The sequence below is a fragment of the Melopsittacus undulatus genome, chromosome 8 (genome assembly GCF_012275295.1).
Source record: "Melopsittacus undulatus isolate bMelUnd1 chromosome 8, bMelUnd1.mat.Z, whole genome shotgun sequence".
NCBI lineage: Eukaryota > Metazoa > Chordata > Aves > Psittaciformes > Psittaculidae > Melopsittacus > Melopsittacus undulatus.
In genome coordinates this window covers 96,673-115,299 of record NC_047534.1, presented here as the reverse complement: position 1 = coordinate 115,299, position 18,627 = coordinate 96,673, and the positions used below count along the sequence as shown (strand labels likewise).

The 18,627-nt window shown below is 37.5% G+C and overlaps 2 protein-coding genes across 5 annotated transcripts in view; both read left to right on the top strand.

Moving 5' to 3' along the window:
* LOC117435855 (putative E3 ubiquitin-protein ligase UNKL) overlaps nt 1-10,446 on the top strand; it is a 20,694-nt gene extending 10,248 nt beyond the window's left edge. For 2 of the 4 annotated variants that reach the window (XM_034065318.1, XM_034065321.1), the window contains exons 5-6: nt 5,591-5,683; nt 10,394-10,446. In XM_034065318.1, the coding sequence (XP_033921209.1) occupies nt 5,591-5,602 (12 nt within the window). In that variant the 3' untranslated portion in view covers nt 5,603-5,683; nt 10,394-10,446. Of the gene's footprint in view, nt 1-5,590; nt 5,684-5,765; nt 5,851-9,365; nt 9,392-10,393 lie in introns of those variants that run through there. The other 2 variants (XM_034065320.1, XM_034065319.1) reach the window with 2 other exon arrangements.
* Nucleotides 9,620-18,627, top strand: UNKL (unk like zinc finger). The gene is made up of 4 exons (XM_034065317.1): nt 9,620-10,618; nt 11,270-11,472; nt 12,254-12,508; nt 14,701-18,627. The coding sequence occupies exons 1-4, from the start codon at nt 10,354-10,356 to the stop codon at nt 14,854-14,856; spliced, it is 879 nt and encodes a 292-aa protein (XP_033921208.1). The 5' UTR covers nt 9,620-10,353; the 3' UTR covers nt 14,857-18,627.

The window sequence follows — 18,627 nt, the reverse complement described above, 5'->3', positions numbered from 1 at the left end:
TCAAGTGTATCAGCTGCTTCCCTTAATTTAGTGTTACCCACAAACTCACTGAAATTTGTGGCACTTTTACACTAAAAGTGGTTTATTCAGGAGGCTGTGGCAGGGAATGCTGTGATTTGAAAAATGCACTATTTCACATTCTGTGATGTAAGTCATGTGATCAGGGAGTTGCTGTGATTAGCTGGTGTACTTTAAGCTTTCTGTGTTTAAATTGATGTGTAGCAGCAACCAGGAGACTGCAGACAGTGAGTCAGCACTTCAGCATGGTAAGTTAGGCATTCAGTCTCTTAATTTTTTTTATGAAAGAAATTATGCAGAATATTAAACGATGGATCCTTTTCTGCAGTCTCACGAATGTATAGCTTGCTTTCCTTAAATGTTTGTTCGATGATCTTGGTTTAGACAGAAAATAAATTTTGACTCTAATTTCAGAATTAGAATGAGCAGAATTGTAGTTTTTATTGTATGCAAGTAATATAATTTAATTGGCTTACAGTTATTTTAAGATATACTATGGAATGAAATCACATTTTTGTCAGGATAAACACTGCTTCTGAAATAATCAGAAGCTAATTGACTGTAAGAAGTTACTCAGACAGTAAGAACCATGGTCTAATTTCTGTATACTAGATGGGGTGCTAATTCAGTATAATTTAAAAATTGTGATCTACTAAACAAGTGTTGCAGAATCATTAGAACAGTGATATGCTATATTTCCCATGTGCTAGTGTGATTATATTATTGCACATAAAGAGACTCTTGATTCCTTTGAGATAGAGTATGCCTCTGCTATCTGTTGATGGCTTTATACATCAGTTTTCATTATACTGTGTTTGTTAACAGAATATGTATCATAAAACACACCTCATGTATGTATAAGTTAGTATACGTTATGGTAACTGTGTAGATTAGGGTTCTTTTTTCATTAAAAGAATTTTATATATATGTATAAATTATTTTTCCAGAGTTCTGTTTCATGGATATATGGGATGGCATTGAGAATAGTGTTGCATGTAATCTGAACAGAGCAGAAGAATAAGACATTATTGTAGAACAGAAAGTACATTTATAGTTTTATTGTAGGAAATCATAAAAAAGGAATAGAAAATGAGATGCAACAAGGGAAGTGTCTTGGTAATTATGGGAAAAAGAGATGAATGGGTTTGGAGAAGGGTTAGGAAAAAGTCAGGAGAGTTTTATTAGCAAGGCCTAAAGAAGCTTTGTCAGGCAGTGGGGTCTATAGGCCTTTCTGTGGCCCTTTATCTTGATCTCCTGGGGAGTTACAGGCCCTCTCTGCCTGCTCCCTGAGTAATAGTCCCCAAGAGCTGGGGCAGAAAAGGGTGCAAGTCAGACCCATCAGCTAGAACTAGTATTTAGCATAGAGGCTTGGACAATGTGTTCAAAGCTGAGGAATGATGGAGCAGAAGACACATTGTTGCAGTCTTCTCCTCTCAGGGAGATTGGTTGAGTTGCCTGATTTTGTTCTGGTAAAAAAAAGAAAGGAATATAACCAGAGAACATAAGAGCTGCAGGGTATTTGAAATCCTTTTGAAAACTTAAAATAAAAAAAAACCAACAAAAACAATAAACAAACAAAACCCCACACCCCAAAAACCCAAAACAAACAGAAAATGTAAATGAAAATATTTTTTAAGAAATAGAGACGTTAGATAAGAAGAGTGTCAAAGGAGATAGATTTGAAGAGGAATAAATAAGGAATGGGCAGTAGTGAAGGGAAATTACTCCATTGATAACAGGGAGAAAACAGGACATCTGCCATCATCTGATACTCCACCCTGTTGTCTGTTAGGTTTCTGGGTAGACCTCCCCTTGGGAATGTTGCTTTCTGTTGCATACTCAAGCGTGGGGATTTTGCCTATCTGGGAAGCTTGCCATTCAAGGAAAATTGGTGTTTCTCCATTTGCTTCCCACATATGTTGTTTTCTTAAGATGTTGTCTGTGTTCTTTCCCTGCACTCCACTGACTTTTCAGCATGTGATGTGGAATCTGAGAGAGCCAGAAGGTAACAGAAATTAAGCTTTGAAAATCCAGATAATAAACACTAAGGAGACATGTCCATCCTTTTTGTGGTAGGGGAGGACAAGTGTGGCAGAGCGAGTTAAGGCCTCATGAGAAGAACATGACAGGTTAATGATTAGTAGGGTGCAGGCTTAGATTTGATCTACTACTTGAGCAGCATGATTTATGTGAGCCTTATTATCTTTTTTTCCTGCTAGCAACATACTGAGCCAGACACCACAAATAACTTCAAATATTAACATATGAGTGGTGTGGGGAACTGCAAGAGCTTGGAAAGAACCCTGGTTTGTTTTCCTTATTTCCTGTTTAAAGATAATGATGGTGCTAATGATGGGATTTTAAAGCCTCTCTTTTCATGATTGAGAGAATTTTGAATTTTTTGAAAGAAAGTGGAACAGCTTCAGTTGGTGGAAGTGAGAGGGATCTCTCCCAGAACATCCTGCAGTGTAGTGGTGAAAGGTTTGCTCTCACAGGGGTATGGTGGTTTTGCACGGAGGGTGTTGAGACAAGTTCATATGTGGGAAGATTTAGTAGTGGGTGGCATAGCATTAGGGAAGAGAAAACTGTCCTAGTGGCTGGGTGGAAATAGAAATGACAGGCAGGCCGGATGAACATCATCTCTTGGGCATCCTTTTAAGTGCAGCAGCTGATTCTCTTCCACGTAATACTTTTCTTATACTAACTGTATTAACTATAGTTTTTCACCAAGACTGTCCCAAACTCCTTATAGGCTCTTCCTGCTTATGATGTTGGTAGTACTAATTGGAGCACGCTTTGGTCAGTGGATGATGTTGTGTGCTAATTTGTTATTGAGATGGTTGGAGATATTGTAGGGTCCCTCTAATGTAAATCAAAAGTTACAATCAGAAGTAGGAGAAGAGGAGAAAGCAAGCATGGTTCTCACACCAGCAGCAGTCATCTCCCTTAAGAACCTACCATAGCAGTGCTCTGAGGCTTGGTAGGTGCCGCCAAATGGTGAGCATAGCAAGATGGTGAACATGAGAACAAGAAAGGAAACGTATACTGCCTCAGAGGCTCTGGAAGGCGCTACCAGTGAAGTAGGGTGAAAGGACAAAAGAGGCAGGCTATAGTGTTGCAGATGAAAGATCCTTACTTATATAAGGCAGAGGTAGGGAAGGCACAGTGCAGCAGTGGGGATCCAAAACCCAGTATGGAAGAGGGACTTTTAAACTGTGTTTCACACAGCGCTTGTGGCTACCTGTTGTCATCAAGTAAAAGGAGGCCGTCTCTCCCATCCTGACTGTATTTTATAGAATGACAGGCTTGGGCACTTGTCTCCTAGAGAAGGTTATTGCTGGAAAACTTCAAAAACCTAGGGTATAACCCTTCAGGCCAAAATAATGATGTAGAGATGAACTTCCTTCCTCTGACTGGTGGACACTAAGCTGCTCTGTCAGTACCGCTGAAAGATAATCTTTGTCGCTGACACGGACAGTGGGATTGAGTGTGCCCTCAGCAAGTTTGCCGATGACACCAAGCTGTGTGGTTCCGTTGATCCGCTGGAGGGAAGGAATGTCATTCAGAGGGACCTTGACACACTTGTGAGGTGGCTGATGCCAACCTCATGAAGCTTAACCATGACAAGTGCAAGGTCCTACACCTGGGTCGGAGTGTGTGCAGTTCTGGTGTCGTCAGCATAAAAAGGACATGGGACTGTTGGAACAAGTCCAGAGGAGGCCACGAGGATGATCAGGGGCTGGAGCACCTCCCATATGGAGACAGGCTGAGAAAGTTGGGGCTGTTCAGCCTGGAGAAGAGAAGGCTGCGTGGAGACCTCATAGCAGCCTTCCAGTATCTCAAGGGGTCCTATAGGGATGCTGGGGAGGGACTCTTCATTAGGGACTGTAGTGACAGGACAAGGGGTAACGGGTTGAAACTTAAACAGGGGAGGTTTAGACTGGATATGAGGAAGAAATTCTTTACTGTAAGGGTGGTGAGGCACTGGAATGGGTTGCCCAGGGAGGTTGTGAATGCTCCATCCCTGGCAGTGTTCAAGACCAGGTTGGATGAAGCCTTGGGTGATATGGTTTAGTGTGAGGCGTCCCTGCCCATAGCAGGGGAGTTGGAACTGGATGATCTTAAGGTCCTTTCCAACCCTAACTATTCTAGGATTCTATGATTATTGTTAGGGCACAGCTCCATACTGACAAAGTTGTGGTGCTTTTGAGACCTAGATTAGTAACTCTTCACAAAGAGCTATATTAACTCTCAGGGATCTTTGTCATGAGTATCATTATGTAGTATGTGAACTTCATTTCTTGGCTCGTATTTTGTTCTGGACAGCTTAGGCAGCTTTCTGCTGAGCGCTGTTCTGTGGATCCTACTTCTAGGTCACTAATTCCCTTTATGTATCATCTGGAGCTCCAAGTCTGTGGAGTCCCTTAGATAGCTTAGTCAACATCAGAAAATGCCTATATGTAGTAACGCTGCGCTGTATATGTATTAATGATCCAAATGGTACTCTCAATTTCTAACTTTTAGCACTTTTACAACTATATAGTACTTCTGCCAAGGATTTTCTGCCATTTACAGTGCATATTGTTTAGGACTAGGCTATAAGCCAGTGTGTCTTTAATTTCTGTTGGTTCCTTTTCATTTAGGCTTTATGTCAGTTTGTAATAATGATTTTCAACATAAAATCAAAAAATCCTTCATAAAGGTGATCGCTATCACTGACCACAATGACTGGGATATTCACTTTCCTGCCTGCAAAATCAGTACTTCTGCAGACTTCCTGATTGTGGAGTTGTTCAACATTAGATAAAGTATAGGAACAGAGGAATAAATTCCTTAATTACACCCCTTTCTACACAGAAAAAAAAGTTAAGTGGAAGAAGGGGAAAAAACCTCGTCTTCTAACGCTTTATAAGCAGTGTATCTAATAAGAAGTATACTGTTTAGAACTTTGTTATTGGCCAGAGAAGTTTTAGACTGACATAAGTCATTATGAAAGGCAGTCTAACTGTTCAGTCTAAAAGGAATACTGATATAATTTCAGTTAATTTATTTTAAAGTATTGCACATTTTCATTTTAATATTGTGACATTCCTTTTATCTGTATGCCCTGATATGTAACTCTGTTACCCCAAGGGCTTATTGCTGTAAGGGACATTTGCAGTCTTTCTGCAGGTTTCATATCTGCTTTTATTCAGTAATAATAAAAATAATAAAAAATATGTTTACATAGGTATCCTAATTTTGTTTTTCCTCTTTTTCTGTTGATGTACATGTGAACACACCAGGTGATACAGATGTCTTAAAAATCCAGATAAACAGCCATCTTTCCATTATTCTTTATGCATCTCACCAACTTAAAGAGCTGTAATAGCTTATATATGAGAGTTTTCCCTTTTAGTAAACACAGATATTCTTCACTGTGTGTCTGTAGTGTGCTTAAGACCATGACCTGGATGCAAAAGTGTTCCATGAAGGAAGCACTAACAAAAATAGTCAAACTTTACTCATTTCAGCCATTGTGATTTATGGGTAATTCAAGGATAATGTATTGATACAATGTTTTGTTTAACAGGTTCTGCTTTAGATTTGCATTTTAATGATGTGAACGTTGCATCTGTAGATAGAGACTTAGAAGATCAAGAAGGCAGTGGCCTTGGATTCGCAAGTAAGAAGTCCAATTTTTAAAATTATGCTAATTTAAAATACCTTTCTTTTCTGGCTTCCTAAACTTTTACTCATCAAAATAGTTACAGACAGCAAAGACTTTGAAGAAAACTCCTTAGTTTCCTTCTGGCTGTTTAACATCAAGAAATTCAAATGACACCTTTTCTTTGTGTAAGTAGAAAAGAGAAAATAATTGAGATAAAAAAATAGAAAAATAGTAAGTGAAAGCTGAGGAACTATAACCCTTTGAGAGATACAGCAAGAGAACAGACATGTTTTTATAATACTTTATTTTCTGAATACCTGTTTTGCTAGCATTTCTTTGAAGGAGTTCTGCAATGATTAAGTTGGTTGTGCCTATGTGTTGGGCTTCCACTTACACAAACAGAACTGTATTCTTGGATGGCAGACATGTTCCTCCCATATTCTTCTTGAACTGTGACTCAAAGGGTAAACCAGCTATAGCTACACCCTAGTTCATTGTTGCTGTCCCTTGCTCCAAATAGAAAAGCTTGCACTTAGTGTCTCTGTATGTTATGCAGTTCATCTTCCTTTAAGACAATTATTATATCTTTAGTCCACAGCCTTTAAAAATACACAGATGTATTTGATGTTGAAATATGTATGCTGTCACTGGGACTGCAGTGGATAGGACACTACCCAAGTATTACAGATTCAAGTCTCTTGTAAGGCTTGGAAATAATTTTGACCCAAGTGACTATCAAGTGCCCTCACTCCCTCAGAAAAGCATAAAATATAAGCAACTGGAAGTTGCTTCTTTTCAGAAATAATACACATGTCCGGAGAGATTCTGTTTCAAACTTTTCCTCCTCCAAGTGCTTCCTTTGCAGTGAAAGGAGACAGTTTGAGGCAATATCACTAATTTTATCACCCCAGTAGAGTATGGATACATGAAGCTTCAGAGCAAACAGAATTAAGGAAGGCTACTTGGTTTGGAATGAACTTTTTTACTTCATCACCTTGCTAATTTGAAGGTTGGCAGAAGATGCCTCACATAAAGTGACTGGTGACATGTCTCTCTTCAGATCTGAGCAGAGCATTTGGGGAGGCAGCTTACAATTGACATTTGGTGGTGTTGATGTTTTGGCATCAAGTTAGATGTAAACAGATTGTAGCAGTGGCTTCACTATTGATAGCAAGAGCAAGAGGAAACAAGTGCTGGATAAAATGGATTAAGAAGTTTCTCACACTAAATACTAATTTCTGGGATCTTGACAGCAGTGCTGCAAGCTGTGGTGCCTCTCCTACCTTGACTGTGTTTCTTCCCAAGGTGGTTCTTTTCTACTAGGGACTATATCTGTGGTACCTGTATATTTCAGGTTATTAGGGAATCCATACAGAATGACCCAAAATATTACAGTCTCAATAGGTAGTAATCTAGTTTTATGCAGATTCTTGTCAATAATATTAGTGGGAATATTTTTTTTTAGGGCTTTGCATTTATTTTGGTTGATTGACTTACAATTTTCTATCTAGTGATGATGGTAACAGGTTGTTCCTTCAGGAGAACAGTTCATATGTTATCTGTAAATGTTTTCCATTGTTGTTCCTGATACTCCCATTCATACAGACCTTGAAAGAAACTGATAATGTGTGCAATTTCAAACGTATTTCTCTGCTAGTCATGACGGGTTAAAAAATTCTTCTGCTGCTATAGTTTGTTTGACTGGTATTTTGTTTACTGCCTTGTTCTATGCTGCAGAAATGATTATGTGTCATTGGAAGTATCATGAAGTATGGAACAGCAAGGAAATAACTTTACTTGTATCTGGAAGATACAGTTCATTCAGTGTAATAGGTTGACCTTGGTGGGTAGCCAGACGCTCATCCAGCTGTTCTCTTAGTCTCCTCCTCTGCAGGACATGGGGAAAAAAATAAGATGAAAAAACTTATGGGTCAAGATAAAGACAGGAAGATCACTCAGATGCTGTCATGGACAAATAGACTTGATTTGGGGAAAACTCATTTATTGCCAATTAAAATAGTTGGATGGTGAGAAGCAAAGAGAAAAACTAAACCAACTCCCTGCCAGGCCATTTTCCCCAGGTTCAACTTCATTCCCAAATCTTCTACCCCTTCCTTCCTGTGCCAAGTAGCACAGGAGGATGGGGAATGGGGGCAGTGGTTAGTTCATAATAGCTCCTCTCTGCTACTTTTTCCTCCTCACACTTGCCCCTGCTCCAGTGTGGGTCCTCCCCATGGGTCACAGTTCCTGTCAGAAGAGCCTGTGCCGGCATGGGCTCTCCAAGGGCTGCAGTTCTTTCAGGCAATATCCACCTTCTCCAACCTGGTCCTCTCCACAGGCTGCAGAGAAATTCCTGCTTTTACTGTAGTCTCTTCCACGGGGTGCAGGAAATACCTGCTCTTACTGTGGTCTCTTCCAAACCTTCCGTGGGCTGCAGGGACATCTCTTCTCCAGGCAAATGTATGCTCTGGCCCTGGGGCACCTCCTTCCCTTTGTTTTTTCCTGACCTTGATGTTCACAAGACTGTTTCTCACACCTTTTGTTCATAGAATCATAGAATCGTTAGGGTTGGAAAGAACCTTAAGGTCATCCAGCTCCAACCCCCCTGCCATGGGCAGGGACACCTCACACTAAACCATATCACCCAAGGCTTTATCCTCTGCCTGTGTAGCATTTTTTTTTCCTTTTCTCACATACATTCTCCCAGAGGTGGTACCACTGTGGCTGAAGGGTGCACTGTGTCCTGCAGCAGATTTGCTGGAGCCATCTGGAGCTGGGTGTGCTTCTCCAAGCCATCCTTGCAGCAGTGTCTCCCCCCCAACCTTGCCCTGTGAACTCAAGACATGCAGGCAGATTGCATTCGCCAAAATTCAGCTGGATTTGAATATTACTTTAAGAACCAGAAAAGAGGTGGTTCTTCTGTTACCATTCCATGTTGTTCGGGTGCTTTATTTTGGCTCTTAATTAATTTTTAAAAGAATTCTTACTTGGATTTTTTTTTTAACAAACTCCCTTTATTTTGTTGCTTTCTTGCTCCTGTTGTGAAAAATTGTATACTTTTATTGGTGTAGTACATACATGTGTGGTTATACGTGTGTTCTGTATCTTCATCATATATTTAGTCATGAGGCTGACCTTGGTAACATTTACTGAGTAGTTCAAGATATATATATATATTTTTAAGATATTGTGACAGTGCAGCCTGTGATGAGCATCCCTATCTTTTTGTTTTGAAATACTTCTGAAAGGAATGATGCCCCTGATGATATGAATTCACCTGTTATAAGCAAAACCAGAAAACTAGAATCATGATCCTTGCTTTAAGCATAAGCATTTGACTTTTAGGTTTGGGGTTTTTTTTTAGAGAAAAGGTAATTTAATTTTTAGTTGCTACTCAAACATATTGATAAATAAAACCTTCAGAGTAAATATTGAACTGTTTCCTCACCAGGAAACACATTGCATCTGTGCATTTTTATGTAAGTAATTACATAAGTAATTTCCTTTTTTAATACCCATTTGTTATTATCATTTGTTCTGGTTTCAGCTGGGATAGAGTTAATTCCCTTCCTAGTATCTGGTGCAGTGCTGTGTTTTGGCTTTAGTCTGAAAACAATGCTGATAACACTGATGTTTTACCTGTTGCTCAGTAGCACTTACCCTGTTCAAGGACTTTTCAGTCACTCGCTCTCTGCAGTGAGAAGGGCACAAGAAGCTGGGAGGGAGCAGAAACAGGACACCTGACCCAAAGTAACCAAAGGGGTATTCCATACTGCTGCACATCATGCCCAATATATGAACTGGGGGGAGTTACCCAGAAGGGACCAATCACTGCTCAGGTCAGGCTGGGTATCCCTCAGCAGGTGCTGAGCAATTGTATTGTGTATCACTTGTGTTCATTGTTTTCTTTCTTTTGCCTTTAATTTTATGTCTCTCTCCTTGTTATTTCCCTTAGTAGTAGTAGTAGTTGTAGTATACTTTATTTTAGTTGCTAAACTATTATCTCAACCTGCTGGTTTTACATTCTTTTGATTCTCCTTTGCATCCTGCCCAGGGAGGGGTTGGGGTGGGTGAGTGAGCAGCTGCTTGGTACTTAGTTGCTGGCTGAATATAAACCATGACATAATTATTTTGGGAAATTATGAACAATACATTTGTTTGACTAAATTATTATCAATTTTCACTTTGTTTCAAACTCATTTTTATAGAGTTGAGTACATTTGACAGGTAAATCTATTGAACAAAAGCGAAAGTATGCAGACAAAAGAAATTGAACTGACTGATAATTACTCTTTGTATGATTTTCAGGGTATGAAGTCTCACTTGCTTAACCAAAATACATATTTTTCTTAATTATTTAAGTTTCAGACAGTTTTTCCACTTGCATTAGTTGTTGGCTATAAAAAGGAGTAAGCTGAATAATTTGATCTGAAAAGCTTTTCTTTGTAGCTGCCGATGAGGCCACTGCTGTATAAAGCTACAAGTTCTGTTTTGCAGGCACTAGGAAAACTGTTGCCTGAAAATGTTCAATTTCAACTGTTCAATTTAAAAAAATATTTTTGCAATAGGAGATAAATAAAGGTTGGTGTTTTTTAATGGAAGATGTTTGAATATGTAATTTAACTTACATTTGATATGTCTTTCAGAAAATTGCTTACAGAAAGCTGTGTACTGCTTTGGAACAAATGGTTTGGTTTTTTTTTTTCTTTCCCTATGCGTACATAGGTCAAAGATTACTGGGAAGTTCAGCACCTGTCAGTATTCCAGGTTCTCTTGTTCATTCCTCATCTTTATATTCGTCATCATCCCTTTCAACTTCTCCACTCAGTTCTCTTTCACAATCACTGTCTCAGTCTTTTGTTTCATCTGCTACGACTCCTTTCCACCAGTTGCCTTTGAAGACAGAACATAGCATGTTAGGCACCTCAGCCTCTTCTCACAATTCTTTAGGTAAGTTGAAGGCTGCACTTTGTGTATTATAAGAGGGAACTTAATAGCAGGTAAGAAATGTTCAGTTCAAAGCTTTGCATTGTTTTTCATTACTTCATCTGGACAACAAAGCCCTGTAGTTGTAATTGATCACACTACTGATAATGGCATATATGTGATATGTGGGAGAAAGTTCAAGGAGTGAACTTCTGTTCCTAGTGAAGGGAAAAATTTCTTGGAAGAGGAGATATATTTAGAGGTGTTTGAAAGGAGTAAAATGTAGAGATTGCATACAGGCAGCAAGAATGCATTTTAGCTGCAGCATTTTGCAAAGGAAAATGCAAAACAGAGAAAGAGGAAGAACTAAAATTACGTATGAGCTGCTAGGAACAAACCATTTTGTATGTAAATGAATTCTCACTCTTCCTTCTCCTTTTGTGGACTGTACTTTTATTAAAAGTGGCAAGAAAAAAAAAAGTGGTAAGTCTCCTGAATTGCTGAAAATACCAAAAACATTTTCCTGACTGTCACATTTCTGAAGGTAGTGAAATAATGAGTCTTTTGGATGAAAGTATAAATTGTGTATATGTGGCACATCTGTTTTATTCAGATGCGAAACATTTTGTAGCAGTGTGTGCAGAATAATGTTTTTTTTCTGCCTTTGCTTTACAGGTTTAAATGGTGTTACAGGGAGCACTTGGGACTTCGTAACTGGCAATTTCTCTCCTTGTCCATCCCCAGTACTAAACAGTGGCACTACCCCCTCAATAAGTTCAAACACAACTGGGAATGAACTAACTCAAGTTAGACGGGAACTTGATGATGCCAAGAGAAAACTGAAACAATGGGAAGAATCTTGGCAACAGGTAAAACAGGTATGCGAATTTATGGTAATATTAAATAATAAACCTGTATATTTTAACAAGCAAGCAGTTTCTACTCTTTTTCATTTTTACATATCTTCTTTATCCTTGGACACAGTTTTATTGCATTCTGTCAAAGGAATGTATTTCCATCCCTGAAATGGTAGCAACATAAAGGAAACAGCTGTTTAAAGGGCAGTTTATTTTCCCAAGGTTAATCTGCCTGTCTAGACAGGGACACTTACACATATTCAGGGTAGTGCTGAACAGCAACATATCTTGATGTTTCAGTAAGAAAAGATATGTATTCCCTCCCATAACTCTTTTACATGGTAAGCATGCAAAAAAGTAGAGGCTTGTCAGCAGCCATGGGTGCATAGTGTGCCTGGACAATATGTAGCCACCTCAGCAGTGAAACTGAGGTTGCTGATAGCTGCCAGTCATGTATTTTCTTTAGTCCTTCCCCTCCTGTTGTTCTCTCTATGACGAGGAGTAGCTAAACTAAATTTTGATAGGGTTTTTTATGTCTCTTGACATTAAATTACAAATTTAACATCTAAAATATGTTTTGTTTATAGAGCTCCCAAAAGGCTTCTATTTACGGACAAGTAACAGTGACATACCTAAAACTCACATTACAAATTACAAAACAAAAAGAGTTGTTATTTAGAAGGTAGGATAAATAGGGAGAAGTGGGAAATGGACAATAAATGCATTGGTATGGGGTTTTTTTGCCTTTTGACTTTTTTGTTAATTTAAAAAAAATTATATTCTGGAAATCTTCTTCTCCAAGGCATGCGATGCATGGCAGAAAGAGGCTCAAGAAGCGAAAGAACGTGCTAACATTGCAGATGCGGACAAACAGCTTGCTCTTCAAAAGAAGGAGGAGGTGGAAAGCAAAATAAAAAAGCTGAAGGTGCAATTAGCTGCTTGTCTGTGTACTACACTGCCTTATATGAAAAACTATGGTGATATAGATAAGATATCCTTGCCAAAGCTTCGTTCCTTACAAAATCGACTGCACTCAGATTTAGAAACAATAGATGAGGTGAGTTTATTCATCTGCATAACTATTTTTGACTAACTGAAACTGGCAGCTCAATAACCTTCAATGAAATTTTTATGCCAGGTTTCATTTCAAAGAGCAATATTGCTCTAAGTCTTAATAAGTCTTTATTTTCATCCTGGATTAATCCTATAATAGAAGATGCAGTAGATTTCTCAACCTAATGGATTCTTCTAAGAATTTGTTCAGCTATCAGAACAAATTGCAAGTGATTCACAAGAATTCTTGGCTGATTAAATAAAACCCAAACGAAGCATTTAAAGCCAGCTTTTACCTCTAACGTTTTGGGCACTAGCTAAATAAATAAAAATAGTTGTCCTAAACAATTAAAAGTAGTTACATGCTTTTCACTTCTTCAGAAGGTAAGTGGTGAGATTCCCTGCTAGGACTTTGTGTCAGAGTGGCCAGTACACACCTGGAGTGGAGAATCATTGACATTAGAAGGGATGTCTGGAGATAATCCAGTCCAACACCCTGCTAAAACCAGGCTCTACTTGAGCAGGTTGCTCAGGGCCTTGCCTGGTGGTGTTCTGAGTGTCTCCAAGGATGGAGAGCCCACTGCCTCAGAGGGCGATCTTTTCCAGTGTTTGGCCATCCTCTAAGGAATGTTTTTTCTTATGTCTGTGTGGGATTTTAACTTGTACCCATAGGCTCTTCTTTCATTGGGTACTACTGAAAAGAGTCTGTCCATATCTATTTTACTCTTTCCCACCAGGTATTTATACAGACCAGTAAGATGCCATCTCTTTGAAAAGGCTATGTAATCCCAACTCTTCCAGCCTCTCCTCATATGTCAGATTCTTCAGTCCCTTAATCACCTTAGCAGGATATTGCTGTATTTCACCTTCTCTCAAATCCAGACTCAGCTTCTGCCAAAATTTAAGATGCTCTTTCACTGCCAGATTGAGGGCATTTCTCAGGGCTCTCAAAGCTGGGAATATCAGGTGCCACCCCTCTGAGCACATCAGTGAAGCTAATAATGACCTTGTACTGTTCCAAGCACCATACTTCAAACCTTGCTGGGCACAACTTGGTTTCCCATTGCTTTCTTTCCTGCAGACTCAAGCCCAGCAGTACCACATCTGACTCCAATTCTTATTGTTTTATTTTGACTATGACAGGATTGTCCAGACCAAAAGAAGGTTTCCTTTTACTACTGGGACAGTCTGCCATACTTTAGTACTTGTTTGAGTCTTCTTTGTCTTAGTGTACCTTCTGTCCAGTTAAAAAAAAATAAAATAAAATCCAGGCTGACTTTAGAAGAGTTTAAAACATAAATTAAATCTTTTTCAGTGAAGAAGGTGGACAAGGGTAAAACTTGCTAGTTACCAGGCTCCTGTTATCAAGTACATTTATAGAATTCTGTATTGGATTAGGGACTGCTATTGATTTTCACTTAAGGGAGGTTTTAAAGAGGAGCAAGAGAGTCTTGGGATCACTTACCAAAAAATTCATTACGTGCTGGAAGGGAAGTCATTAGAACCATTGCTACCTTTGCTAGCTTCTCAGATTTTCTGTATTATTGTGGCCTTTTCTCACCCAGGTCTTCCAGGAGAAAGTTGCTGTCTTAGGCAGTGCCACACATAGCATTCTGGTCTTGCTCTTCAAAAAATAACATGGCTTTTAGGCGGTTTTATTTTTTTCTTGTGCCTTAATAGGGCCGATATGACTTACCACATGGAGACATTCATTTGCAATTGTAACGACCTCCCCAAAGTCTGTATCTTTATTGAAGCCTGTAGCGTTATTGAAGTGTCACACATCTGGGACACTTCCATTTTGTCCTAATGCGTGGCATAAAAAAGAAGTGACAGTAGTTTGAAATAGCAAAATGAGGTAGTATATTAATCTTTTTTTTTTGGTTATTTGGTTTTGGAGGGGTTTTTTGGGTTTTTTTCTTACCTATTTACATCACTTGCCCCAGTTATGCAGGAAAATTTCAGTGAAGAGGTTTAAGCCTAGCTGTTTTCCTTTCTAAAAGCACTTATACTCCCCCAGCTACTACTTTAAAGGTTGCATGGGCTTGGCATATATTATGATACTCAATTCAGCTGTCACACAAAAACACTGTGTTGTTAATTAGAAGTTTATTCAGGAGTACTATGTGTAAAGCTGGTAGAATGCAACTGTCTACTTTGGAATTGTTTTCACTGAGTGCAATAATCTCTTTACAGGTGATTTTTCAGCTTCAATCAAAGAAGTGTATCATATGTCAGGAGGGTGATTGTAGCATTATCCTGAATCCACGTCAACATTATGTACTTTGTGATCACTGTGCAGCTGCACAAGAGGAATGTCCCTGCTGCCAGAAAAAAAGAAATCTGTGGTAGCATACATGCATAGTACTCCTATCGTGTTTATGAATTAAGTAATTTTGTGGGTTTGTATTTTGTATAAGAATTATATCACTCATAATTAATCAATTTAGTAGTGCTAGACTGATTTCTATTTTGATGTAAGAAACTTAATTGCTTTAAAATACAGAATAAGGTCTGCTCACCTTTACATGTCAACTTCAGTCATTTGATGAGGTTATATATAACCTATAGTCTTGAGTTTTTTTCGTTCCCCCTCAATTGCATTGCAGCCTTTTCTGACTCCCACTTACATTCCTAGTGCACAAGCTACTTAGGTTCATTTGCACTGTAATCACTTTGTATAAATTTTACTGTAATGCCTGAATGAAGTGTTTATACCTGTTTTTTTTTCATTAACAGAAGATGGATACATAGATATGATAACTGCACACACAACAGTGCAAATGGTCCCTTTGTCATGTCTGTTGTGTGTGGAACGCCAGAGCCAGTATTTGGAATTGGTCTACCACTATGTTTACATGGATGTTTCAAAAACTCTAATTAATGTAAAAGCACATTTTAATTATTGTGTTTTGTTAGAAGATATGTTGTAAATTGCCTCAAGCTGCTTTCCAGGTCTTAGGTTTATTTTTTAATATGCAGTAATATGATGTGTTATATGTGTACTGTGAGAATAAATATTTCATGTGGTTTTACTGTTAAATCACAATATGATTAAATAGGAATGACAATTTACGTAGTTTTTTTGCAATTTATAAGTTAACTGTGTACTGTAGTATTTGTAAATGTACCAGCAGAGACAAAACCAGATCAGTTTTAGTGAACAACCGTGCATTTGTATATTTCCCTCAGTTTGGAGTTTTGTAGTCCTAAAGGTTTTTTTTATATCTCCTAACTTGTGTGGTACACATCAGGTGAAAATATGATACATATAATATTGCCAAGTGCCTATGCTCAATATCCTATGAAATGTCAGAAGACATAAAAAAAGAATTTTTCAAATAATTTCTATTGCTTAATTTTGTATTAATCAATTTGACAATAACTAGACTAAATCTCTTGCTTTTAGTAAGTATTTTAAAACACACTTTTTATCAGAAATGAAATAATGCATGTTTGAAAGGAACTACAAAATTACTTAAGTATGTAGTCAGGCAGTGGCACTTTGACACAGTGATTCTTTTAGAAGGTGGTAATATCCTTACTTCATCCTGGTATTTGGGAGCACGCAGTTCAGGAAGAGAAGATAATTGATTACTACATGTATATTTTTACTTTTCTTACCTGGAATAGTTGCCTGCATGACTCTTTTTTTTTCCCTGTTAAATTCAGGTGTGGCACTGGTACAGCTTAGACTGAAATGACCTCCTACTGTGTTGCATGATTTGTATCTCCAGATGACTGTATTCAGTACAAAAAGTGAGTTCATACATGCAGCAAAGAGTTAATATGTTTAAAGTTCAGTCATGTTAGAATAAGAAGATGCATACTGAAACTATTATTGACAAAACAGAGCTTTTGGAACTGTGTCAGCATTAAATAAAGGGCCCAAGCCAGTATTACTGAAATCACTGTATCCTTTGGGTTTTAACATTCTTTGTACAAAGGACTGAGTTAACAAAAAATCATTATACGTTTTCTGTGAGAACTAAATGCACAGACTTGTCACTGCTTTCCTAAAAAATGTCAATCTGCAGGAACATTGGAGACCTTTTCAGAAGGGACGAGTAAATACAAAATATATTTCTAGTTGCTTCTGTTTCAGAATTTCAGATTTGAAGATCATTTCAAAGGACAAAGTTGGATTTAATAATGGGGTTTTGTTGCTTTTAACAGTTTCTCTAAAATGTTTGACTGAGAAAAATATAAAGTTGGACATTATTTGCATTTTCAAGAACATTTTTCTGTCCTAAAGTAAAATAGTGATGTTTTAAAGATATATCCAGCTTTGGACTTCTAAAAAAAGGAACTTGGAACATAAGTTTGGCTGTAGATACTCATGGTTTGGGTTTGTTTTGGGTTGGTTTTTTTTTGCATCTGTGCAGTCTATGAACAAAGACTGGGTTTTGAACTTTAACAGCATTTTGGACTAAAGCAAACTTAGTTATGTTAAGTTCTGTTGTTTGGAGGGGTTTTTTTATTTGTTTTTTTTTAAGAATAATAAAGTAAAAGAATAATATGCAATTATAGTTTGAAATTATGTTACACATTTTTTTAAAAAAGCAGTTTTTTTGGACATTGGTTTCTTACTACATTTCTCTAGTGTGGAACAGCATTCTGCAGCCACTGTGCTCATGAAAGTGTTTAGAAATGTCTTAGTGGAAATTTTTGCTTTGGTGTTTTAGAAGAAACCACCTTAGGCCACATTGTGCTGCCCATATGCAGCTAAATGACATTTGTTACCCATGATACAGAAGACTGACTTTGTGCTGTCTTGTGCAAGTTTATAGTTCTTCTTGTGTATTTTAGTGTATTTGCCTATGTTGTAGGGCTGGTTTTGGTTCCTGGTTTTTTTTTGGTAGTAACAGACAATTTTCGTAATCTCATGACACGAGCAAAAAAACCCAACATGAACAGCACTAGCAGTGTGCATCATCACATTCATGCTCAGTTAAAACGTGCTTCATTTTTAGAGGCAACAAGCTAATATGGTTAGTCTGTTGCTTTTTAATGTTTTGTGGCTTACAATGATGAATCTTGGAAATAATTATGTGTCCTATAGTAATACCAGAACTGAAAATTTTACAGGTGATCTCTGCAAGTTCTTTGGTTCTGAGTTACAGACAAACATAAGAATTACTACGAAACCATTTTTTTGGAGAAGGAATAAACACATACTAAAGAAACATACCTATGTGTGAAATTCTCAGACTGGGCAGCTTGCTGTACTTATAGACAAATCCTTAGGTAATCGTTTGAACCATACATCATCATACACTGCAGTCATATAGAAATAATACAGTTGTTCTTCACAAAGTTACTTTTGTGAGGAATTGAAAACAAAATTTCTGTGTCTTATTAAAGCAAGATGATTGTGAATACAAATAAGTACATGACTTAAAATGGAGGATAACAAAATACATACAGCTGACTAGTTGACAACTAATTGGAAGAAGTCAAAAGAGAAACCCAATCCTTGTAAGTATTTGTCCTTGTATACACTATCTAGAAACAGATACATTAAAATTACATTTCAGTGACACTACAGTATAGTAACTTGCTGAATTCACAAAATGCATAAAAGCAACTAAATAGATTTTTGAGCTTCATTTTGGTATTTGACAAATTTCTGTGTAAATTTTTGTAAGATTATAAATTTTAATGTGAATGCAGTTACGTTGTCGCAGTTATTTTAGGCTGGGAATAGTACATTAAAATTGTGATTTCTCAGGGTTTTTACAGTTAGGAGCTGTAATTTAAACAGAAGTATGCTAATTATAGGTAGGTCCCAAGATGCATATTAGAGATTTATTATTAGTCTTCTTTGAACAGCAGATTATTAAAGACATACTGGTTTTGTTCTGTATCATTTTCAGAGCATCCTAGTATTAAATATAGGTAGTAATATTATTGTCACACTATGCATATGTAACCCTAAATACATACAAAAGTTTTACTCATGTTAATTTATGGAAGCCATTAATGTTTTGAGTGTAAAGACAGAAATGATTTTGTGAATTAAATTGTTCTTAATACAAAACATTTTATTTATAATGAATACTTATTTACTTGTTGTGAACTGTTTAAAACTAGTAACGCTTATTAAAACTTTTTTATGCTATA

What these genes read in the sequence shown, in the direction of transcription:
- UNKL (XM_034065317.1), top strand. Translation starts at nt 10,354, where the DNA reads ATGGTTTGGTTTTTTTTTTTCTTTCCCTATGCGTACATAGGTCAAAGA. An exon ending in CTCTTCTCACAATTCTTTAG is followed by an intron (nt 10,619 to 11,269) that starts GTAAGTTGAAGG and finishes TTTGCTTTACAG; the next exon opens with GTTTAAATGGTGTTACAGGG. An exon ending in ATTTAGAAACAATAGATGAG is followed by an intron (nt 12,509 to 14,700) that starts GTGAGTTTATTC and finishes ATCTCTTTACAG; the next exon opens with GTGATTTTTCAGCTTCAATC.